Source organism: Rhea americana, unplaced genomic scaffold, assembly GCF_003343005.1.
Source record: "Rhea americana isolate MKP2758 unplaced genomic scaffold, rheAme1 scaffold_803, whole genome shotgun sequence".
NCBI lineage: Eukaryota > Metazoa > Chordata > Aves > Rheiformes > Rheidae > Rhea > Rhea americana.
Window position 1 is genome coordinate 1 of NW_028186983.1, and position 10,408 is coordinate 10,408.

At 47.8% G+C, this 10,408-nt stretch overlaps 1 protein-coding gene and 1 pseudogene across 1 annotated transcript; both read right to left on the minus strand.

Moving 5' to 3' along the window:
• Positions 1 to 538: 538 nt before the first annotated feature.
• Positions 539 to 1,682, minus strand: LOC146585415 (uncharacterized; annotated as a pseudogene).
• A 3,633-nt stretch (positions 1,683 to 5,315) lies between these two features.
• LOC146585416 (uncharacterized) lies at positions 5,316 to 7,080 on the minus strand. Its single transcript, XM_085322964.1, has 4 exons — positions 6,837 to 7,080; positions 6,234 to 6,529; positions 5,724 to 6,116; positions 5,316 to 5,456 (listed from the first exon to the last, which is right to left on the minus strand). Exons 1-4 carry the CDS (start codon positions 7,078 to 7,080, stop codon positions 5,316 to 5,318), a joined length of 1,074 nt encoding a protein of 357 aa, XP_085179090.1.
• Positions 7,081 to 10,408: the final 3,328 nt, after the last annotated feature.

Consider the following 10,408-nt stretch of genomic DNA (forward strand, 5'->3'; position numbering starts at 1 on the left):
TAGCCTCTTCCTCCTCAACCAACAGCACTTTACCTGCCAGGTACTGCAGCAGGAAAGGGATATTCACAGCCCACACCATCCCCATGGCACCATGGTGTTGCGTAGAAAATGAGACATCACCACACATTCAATGTGAATGCTAGAGAATGTCTGTCTTTATTGCGCAAGCAGTCATAGTTATAAGCTGCAATCAAGCTGCAGAATCTTTGCAGATCACGTGAGAACATATAATAGCATATTTGGCAAGAATCATTTTGACATTTCTCGATTACATTAGATTTGCTTATCAAATACAATGCGCTTATCTGGTGCCGAAGAGTCCAGGGAGAGTACAACGGGAGCTCATTACAAGTACATAAAAAGTCCACTAAAACAAATCAAAAGCCGCTTATCCTTCCAGAGAACTCCTCCATGTCCTGTTTCAGATCTTGTTTTGGTTTTGCAAGGTCACCAGAAGTTCTCATACTTGTATATTTCCATCACATCTGTCTTTATACCACAATTCTTCTGTTTTACTTGAGASAAGCAAATCCCATACCTCCCCCCTTTCTTGATTTAAAGGCCACCTCGATCATACTATTTAGAAGTCCTGACATGGCTTGTATCATACATGGAAATACAATAAGAAATACTAGGAACACTATTACACCAATGAACAAATATTTTATCAATGTCCTCCACCATCCTTGAAAACCCAATGATTGTAACCACTCATCTAAACCATCCTCCAGATGTAGTTTTCCCATATTATCCTGCAATTCTTGTAACTGTTTTTGAATTGATTTTGCATGATCAGACAAGTTAAAACAACACATACCCTCAAAGTCTTCACACCCATGTCCATACATTAACAACAAGAAATCAATGGCTGCTTGATTCTGTAAAGAAGCTTTTCAAACACTATTTAAATCAACAGCCAAGTCATAGAAAATTTTCGATGTTAAATTTACTTGTTTCCCTGCCCAACATGTTAAGGCATAAATTGTTTTGGCATTATGTACAGCAGTAAGTTGGGGTACAAATATCAAGCTTATTATATTCAGGGCAGGCCCCCACAGGGATACTCTATCACTACAATTTGCATCTAAAACAGCCCTTTTCACTCTACAGGGGAATGTTGTGTTAGATCCTTTTAAAGCTTCAATTATATATTGCAAGTGTTGTCTCTGGGGCATTAAAAAGGTTAATTTCCCTAAATAACAAGGACCTCCAAAAAGCAAAGCTGGAATTCCTGCCCATGCACGATCTCCACAGATTAAAAAGAAAATAACCGGGAGGTAATGCATAGGGCAAGGTACAATTATAAGGAACCTGTGGGTTACTGGCATTACAATACTGCTTTTCATTTACTGATTTAGAGGGAGACACATTTGTATCTTCCCCTGCCCCAGAGGCAGCAGAAAATGTTACGCATCCAAAACAAATCATTAGATCCTAATAGATCAAGTTCCTGAGGGGGCAGCATAAGGGTTCATAAGGGTTGTGCTGTAGAAGAAACACCCCACTGTTGACTTTTGGCTTGATACTGTATGACAGAGTCATTGATACCACTAAGGGAGGTCTAATTAAAAAAAAAAAATCAGATAGATTGAAATAAGGCAAGCCAAGGAGACAAGTCCGAAACAGACTACCAGCTTGTGAAAGAGAAACAAAAATCAGTTACTCCTACCGTTCTTGCCCATGTAACACACATATTTGGTCTCTGCTGTGTTTGCACCATTTCAAATGGGAGAGTAGCTGTTCTTTGAACATGTACAAACACACATATTGCTATTATTATGGTCCATTCTCTTGCTGCTCGTGCTGTCTGAGAGGCTCCTTCCAAGGTTTCACCCATTTAGGGTATCCACCAAGGACCAATATCTGTCAAAACACAAGCGTAGCCCCTACCCCATGTTAGTAATTTAACTGGGCCTTTCCATTCATTTCTTTGTACACGAAACCATTTCACCAGAGGTCTTTCTTGTGATTCTTCAGCCCTTTGTCGTAAGTGTCACAATATTGGAGGTTTTCGCAAATCACTACGGATGTTCAACCAATTAAGGACATATAATGCCTTTATAAGACGTACTTCAGGCAAATCAGTTATATCTCTAAAATGGTCTAATTGTTGTTTCAATGTCTTATGTGCTCGTTCAATAATGGCCTGTCCAGTCGAATTTCCAGGTACACCAGTGAGGTGCCTCACTCCCCATTGCTGAAGAAAACGAGCTGAAGAATGAGCTATATAACTAGAACCATTATCAGTCTTTATCACTTTCGGTATACCCAAAACAGCAAAACACTCTGTCCAATGCCTCTGTGCAGCACAGGCAGATGTATTAGTCAAGGCTGATGCCCGTAACATTTGAGAATAAGTATCAACCGTAACACGTACATATTTTTGATTCCGAAAATTAGGTATGATCGTTATATCTGTCTGCCATAATTCTAAAGGTCCAAGACCACGCAGGTTGACTCCAGCATCTATTACCGAAGAAAAAGGGGCACAAGATGAACATGCTGATAACTATGTCTCAGGCAAAGAATATTGTAAGTCAAATTGCTGACTAAGAACTTTCGCAGACTGATGGAAAAAATCATGTGAAAGTACAGCTTGTTTAAATATATCAGGTATCGTTACCATGGAAACTAATTTATCAGCTCTAATGTTACCTTCTGCTAAGCCGTCTAAAATAGGTGTGTGACTTTTAATATGAGCAACAAAATAGGAGCAGGTTCGTGCATCTAACATGCCAAAGACGCAAAAGCAAATCCCACAAAACAGTATTAACAGTTTGTCAAATAAAAGATCGCTCAATTCTTTTAACAATACCTACTACATAAAATGAGTCACATACAATATTTATAGGTTGTTTATCAAAGCGTTGAAATACTTTTACTGCAGCAAGAAATTCTAACACTTGTGCGGAATCTTCGCCCACTACCACCATCTCCTGCCATTGATTATTTTGTTGCCAAACATASCCCGCTTTTCACGTTTTTGAGCTAGCATCTGTGAAAACAGTGATCCCATTTACAGGCGTATTAGACAACAGTACCATTTTTTCCATAGAAAGCTGCGCCCGTATTAACACATGTGAAGGATATTGGGAAGACAGCTGTCCTGCGAACCCTTGTAAGGCAAGCGCAAGATGTAGAGATTCCTGTAATAAAACATAATCTGTTCTTCAGTATAAGGTATGAAGCTGGGAGCTTCTCCCCCGCACCGGCTTCTCCTCTGTGCGGCAGCCGGGTCCCCCAGGGCAGGAGAGGCTCCAACTTGCTCTAGCATGCCTTTTCCTGTCTGGAGGCTGCCAGCCCTGGCCCATGAAGTGGCTCTGCCTTCACCTCTCTCATCATCTTGAGGCCCCTCAAGCACTTTCCCTGGGGCTCCTACTCACCAACAGGGCCTGAGGCATTGGCGTGTAAGGGTCAGTTTGGGAGCAGTTAGGGGAGAGCAGGGCTGGGAAACAGCAGCCAGGCACATAATGACTTTCTTTACTCATCCTCCTACTATCCGGTTCCCTGCCTGCTATGGTGCGAAGACGCTTCCTGGCCTTAAGCAAGATAGTTCCTATGACTTCAAACCTTTGTGTAATGGTGTTTCTCAGATGGCTTGCTAAAAATACCCATTCTAGAATCTGTAAGTGACCCTGATCATTCACCTGCGCTATAACGGCTGCGACCTCCCTATGCTTGTTTTAAACGACTATACTCACTGTTAGATTTTCTTGGTATCGATAAGCCGCAGTGCTGGCTATCTTCTGTTCTATCCTTTTTATGGCTTTTTTCACTTCCGAGGTCACTAACCTCTCTTCTGTCGGCTCTGTTGCGCCTTTTAACAGGCCAAATAGGGGTTCCATGTCCTCATTAGTAATACCGCAGAAATTCCGAATCCATTGGATATCCCCTACCAACTTCTGTACGGAATTCACCGTTTTGATGTCAGCTCTAATTTTTAACTTTTGCGGGCGAATTCTCGATTCCGTAATGGTCATACCCAAATAGTTCCATGGAGATTGCCTCTGAATTTTTTCAGGAGCTATTACCAGACCATAATGCTGCAAAAGTCCCATTAGTTCCTGCTCTTGATTGTCCCTCAAGGGCTCTTTGCTCGCAACTAAGATATCGTCCATATAGTGGTATGTGAGCAACTCTGGATGCCTCTTCCACCACGGTTGCAGAGCTAGGTCTACAAACCATTGGCAGATGGTGGGGTAATTTTTCATTCCCTGAGGTAAGACTACCCACTCAAAGCGTTGAGCTGGGGTGGCCTTATTAATGGAGGGTACTGTAAAAGCAAACCTCTCACTGTCTTCAGGATGTAGTGGTATCGTAAAAAAACAATCTTTAAGATCAACCACGAGTAAATTCCAATTTCGTGGTAACATCACCGGTGACGGTAAACCAGGCTGTAATGGACCCATATCCTCCATACAGGCATTCACCGTTCTAAGGTCATGCAATAACCTCCAGTTCCCCAATTTCTTCCGAATAGTGAAAATAGGCATATTCCAAGGGCTAGTAGAAGGTTTAATGTGACCCTCCCTTAATTGCTCCTTTACCAGCTCCTCGACGTGTCACAGCTTCTCTTCTGTCAGTGGCCATTGGTCAACCCATACCAAATTTTTAGTTTTCCACTTTAATTTAGTGTTGGGCGAGAGCTGCCGACCATGGCCRCTATCAGAAATGTGACTGCATCACCATGCCCCATTGACTAAGGACATCTCTCCCCAAAATCCACAATGGTGTACACAATATATAAGGCCATACCTGTGCCATGTTCCCTTCTTTGTCAGTAATTCTTACAAATGATTGACTAACCTTGGTTGCTGACTGCCCTCCAATACCTGTTACAGGTGTTGACACTTCCTGTAGACCCCAGCTTATCGGCCAAGAGGTTTGTGGTATTATGGTAAGATCCGACCCTGTGTCCAACAACATTTCAACATTTTGAATACAAATATTCCCAGGCCCTTTTATACTCACGGTCCTTTTTGGACGCTGAGTGGTAATCTTTTCACAAAACGCAACCTGAGGCGTCCCAGTTGAACCAAATCCTCCCATGCCACGGTTTGCCTGTCCAGGATTGAAAACTGCGSCCTGAAACGGAATCAACAGAGCAATTTTACTTAATGCTGGTATGGTGATTGGGGGTGCAAACACCTTCACCATAATTCCRATATTTCCCATATAATCTGCATCAGTGCATCCTGGTAAAACAAAAATTCCCATCCTTGATGCCGATGATCGACCAATTAGCAAAGCTGATAACCCACCCCCGAGTGGCCCGTTGCACGTTGATCTTAATACGTGCACCCCTTCATCTTTAATTACTGTGGATTCTGCCACGGCCAGATCGACTCCTGCRCTGCCTCTTGTGGCTGAGGCCAGCTCGTGGAGACAGCCATGGTCTGGTTGGGCTGGGGATACTTGTTCGCTGCGTCCCTCACTACGCGGCTGCTCCCGTTTCCCTGCAACGGAGTTCCATCCTTTTTAAACTTAGAATGGCACTCAATTGCCTTGTGTCCAAATTTTTGGCACCTGCCACAGTTCCCATTAAATCCTTTTGGGCTCCCAGTCAGTGCTCCACCCTGCCCTCTCGATCTTTCAGGACAGTTTCTTTTCATATGACGTACTTTTCCGCATTGATAACAGGCACCCTTTGGACCCCTGTCCCCCCTACCTATCACTCTTCCTTCTTTCAATGCTGCCGCTAATGCAGTGGCATGTATTTTTGCCCTTTGCTCCTCCTCAACTGATGGTGCTCTGGCACAAGTCTCTATCATCTGAGTGATGGATGCCCCAGGGGGTAATGCCGCAAACAACTGCTTACATGCCCTATTGGCATTCTGAACTGCCAATTCTTTTACCAACAGCATTTTCATGTCTGGGGGAACATTTGGCGCGAGGTCAAGAGCATCCTTCAAACGATCAACAAATCCAAAAAATGTCTCGTCAGGTTTCTGTGTAATCTTAGTGTATGGCAGTTGCGGGGTACCCACTTGTGGCAGTGCTAAGAACACCGCCAAGGCTGCATTCTTAGATTGCTGCAAGATTCTAGGGTGTAAAGCCTCATGCACTGCTGGATCCCTATATTGACCATTTCCCATTAATTGATCCAAGCTGGCAGCCTGCAGAGGATCATCTCCTCATAGGTCCAAATTATTCATTTGCTTTTCCTCCAGCCTTTCCTGCCATTTTGCCATCCACAACATGAAAGTGGTTGATGACAAAATAAGCTCCATCACTGCTCTGGTGTCTGCAGGCACAAGTGTGGTATACTTAAACAGCACAGTGATTTGATTTCTTACCAACTTATTCTCATGCCCATACTTCAAAACTGTTTCCTGCAACCTCTGAACTATTTTCCAATCTATTGGCTCCCATGTTGGTCCATCCGCTCTTTGTATAACTGGCATGGCCATAGGAGTGAACAGAAACTCTCCCTCCAACTTAGCATTCTCTATAAGGCCCTTGTAACGCGTAACAGGGTTAAAATTCGGGTCAGGAGGTGGCGCCGCGCCCTCGTCTTTGCCTCCCTTTCCTGCAGAGCTGAACAGTTCCCTCTTCTTGCCACGCACCACCGATTGCAACCATGACAACACCCCTTTGCCTTCTCGGGCCTCCTCCCCCGTGCCTCCAAGCTGCCACTGTATCTCAAGCATTTTTTCTCTTTCCTGCCTGCTGAAACACCAATCTCCCCCGAACTTAGATTGCAAATAATTCTGTGCCTCATCCAGCGTCATTTCTCCTTCCTCTACCATTCTCCGCAACCAACGTTTCTGCCGATTCACCCTGTCCGGATTTATCCCTTTTAGTCCTGCAACCCGCCCTACAGCCGACCGCCCAACCCGACTCAAATTTGTCAATCTCTCGCTCAATGTTCTCTACCCCCTTTACGATTGAATTATGGGCAGCCTTATACGCTGCTTGTATGTCCCTTCGTCTCGATCGGGGATCGAGACACTTCATCTGGTCCAACAAGGCAGTCATCCTGTCGGCTTGGCCGCGGAGCTCTTGACGAATCTCTCTCAGCTGCTCTTGGTCCCCTGGCTCATCATCCAGCAGCGGGACCTTTACTAGATCAATGTCCATATTCGCCGGGGGAGCGGTACACGCCGGACGGTCCTCCCCTTCCCAGGGTGGCAGATCATCATCTATTCCCCCCCCCCAAGCCTCCTTTTCGGCTACGGACACAGGACAGGCACGCAGGGGACACTTGCAATCATTATCGTCAGGCACCCCCTCATACTGAGGTCCCGAGCCACTCACAGCTGTCCATTCTGAGTCTCCCGAGCCCTCCTGCTCCTCGCTAGTACTTTGCACGGCGCTGCGAATGGCAGCAGCAACAGCCGCTTCCCTGTGCAGCTGTTCCAGCATCAGTCAGACCGGTCAGTAAATCTTTGCTAACGACCACGCCTCCTTAGATCCCACTTGCACGCTCTCCCACAGTTCCTTTCCGACTCGTTCCCATACTTGTATACTTGCGGGGCTTCTACTATAAGCCCTTTTCTTCGACACCACAGTAATAAATCAGTTAAGTCCGACTTTGTTATCTGTGTGTCTGTTTTCCGAGCCAATCTCAACAGGCTCTCTATTGCTGCTTGCTCTACCGCTGATACAGCGAACCCCATCCTGCTTCCCTGACTCACCGGTCAGCCATGGCCACAATCTCCCTTTCTTCGGGCGCCCAGCTACGGTCACTGGCTATGCAGGATCCTTGCCCGCTTACGGCTCCACTMCTACCCCAGTTGGTCTCTGAGGATCACGTCGGGGTCACCAGATGCCACAGCCCAGTATTGGCAAGAYGGGAAAGAACACACACATCAATGTGATGCAAGTTCAATCCACTTTATTATTCTGCCTATCTAGCTTATATATCTTTTCCAGCAAGTTCATGCGTCCACGCACCTCGCAAAGCATTTCTGTTGGTTGTCTAGCATTGTCCATGCGCATCTGCTCAGTTCCTAATAGGCTGCTGTGTCGACTCCCTTCCCAGGTGCACATACTTCTGCTTATCTTGTTTTCTCACTCTTCTTGCTTTCAAGGACTTCTTCTTTGGTGACCTTGAACAGCCTGTTGCTTATTTCAGCTTTTCATACTCCTGTAAAATAGCCAGGGCCCCAACACAGGGCCCCAACAGGAGGGTGACACATGAACCACCCAGCACCACCATGATGCTCCCCTGGGAGCCTCCATCTCTGAAGAAGGAGAGAGCAGCAAGTCCCATAGGAGGGGCCAGATCCCAGGGGAGGGAAGGACTAAACAGGCTGTGACCAGGGAGACCCACTACTTGGTGAGGCAGTCACCAGCGTCCTTGGTTGGGGTACAAATAAAGATCCCCTCTGGGGTGGGCTCCAGCTAGAGAGTTCGTGAGCACTGCTCATCTCGTGGAACAAACAGTGCCAGAGTTGGATCTGTTACATGTTGGGGGGAGGCCAAAGTGTGGCCCTGGCACCCTCTGAGATCCCCCCAAGGAATGACGATGGGGGCACTGCTCGGCACTCTGCACTGGTGACTGCAGCCCTGCTGTGGGGGGCTCCCTATTTCCAGGGCATTCGCAGGGGCTCCCAGGACACCTGGGGCACAGAGTGAAACCCAAGAACCACACTTGGTTGGCCCTCGCCAGCCTGCCAGAGGCCTGCCTGAACCTGGCGAAGAGGTGGGCTCTGGATACTCATCTCAGCAGCTCCTTGGTGAAGTGCAGAACTGCCCTTGCCACCTGCTGTGGAGGAGATTGGTGTTACCCCCTTTGCACAAAAGGCCAGGGGCAGATGCCTTTGCACCAACCCAGCCCTGGGGCCCCTGGGGAGACCATGCGGGTGCAGGAGACCCCCTGCCCCCATGGTCACTGCCGTGCTGTAGCACCATCCTCCTCTGGGCTCAACCTCATCAGCAGCTCTGCCAAGGCCTGGCCAGGCTCTGCCTCAAGCAAAAGCTTTCTCTGCCACCCACTGCAGTGCCACTCCTTGCCAAGCAGCTCACCTTCCTGCTGGGGTCTCTCAGCACACGTCACACTGCCTGCACAAGCAGGGCCAGGCTCTGTCCTCCCTCCAATGCTGGAAAAGATGGGAAGAGGCAGACACTGAGGCAGAGTCCTCGTTTCAGCAGGGATCTGACCAACCTACCAGCTCCTTCACACACAAGCGGCACAGAAAACTGGGGACGAAACCATGACAGCCGAGGAAGCAACAGAAACCCCCAGTGACTACAGACACGACTGTGTGACAGCAACATCAAGCACTACAGAAACATGGTTGGTACACATAGCTTATGTCCCTGCCTCGTCACCGAGCATCATCGCTGGTGCATTGCTGGTTACAGCTGCCCCCTCAGGTCCCTGTCCCCAGAGCCACAGAGCAGTTCAGCTAGGGAGCACATGCTTTGCAGCTCATTTCAGGTGTCTGTGCATCACAGTCTTGTCTGCCCCCAGCCTGGCAGCCCAGACCCCTGATCAGCCTCACTGCGCCCTGTGGCACTGAATTGCAGGGCACACCAGGGCTCTGAGTAGATCCCAGGACAGCATGCTGCAGGCACCCTTGATCCTGCACCCCAGCTGCAAGTGCAGAAATGCCACCGTGTCTGCAGGGCAAACTTGGGCTGCAAAGGAAAATTTGTGCGCTGCATTAGCCCACCATGTCTTCCTGCATTTCAGAGGCTTGGCAGAGAGCAGCAAGGGCACAGTGGTGTCACGTGCAGTCTCCTCCCTTCACCCAGCAGCAGGACACAGTAGGACAGCTCCGACTGGTGCTCCCCACTGTGTTGTTTGGTTTCATCACTGAGCTGTGGGAACAAGTTGTGCATTAAAGAGAAGAGCATCAGTCCTGAGGGGACAGAAAAGAAACTGCTCCCTCTGCTCTCATCTTGTTGGGAGCTTTAGCTACAACAGCCTCTAGACACTGGCATGGGAGATGATGCCCAAATATCTGCATAGACCTGGCCTGGTGGCTCTGCCCAGCCATCCAACAGGACTTTCCTATCCTTGTGAATCAAGTCTGCTGCACCCAGCACAAGTGCTACAATGTCAGGTTGCCCTTACCTGGCTGGGCACAGTGGTGCTGATGGCCTGAACCTTGGCCTTGGGGATGAGGATCTTCAATTCCCCCAAAATCTCAAGAAAATAACTGAGACGCTGCAAAGGAACAGGGAAGAAGAGTGGGATTGTCACCTGAAGCAACACCTTAAGAAAGGAAACTTGACCTTTCCATGAGGAAGTCCTTAACTCCAGCCCTCAGGAAGAAAACCCAAACCTTCCTGCACAGGGCTTCTTGTGTGTCTTTCCCTCCCAGCAGCAGCCTTAGAGGGCTTCTCCTTCAAAAAGAGCCTGTCTGATGATGTTGCATGGCACTTCACACCCCTCACACCTCCCCTCCCTGCTAGATGGTGCCCAACCTTTCGAGCASAGCCCCTCACGCACACGACG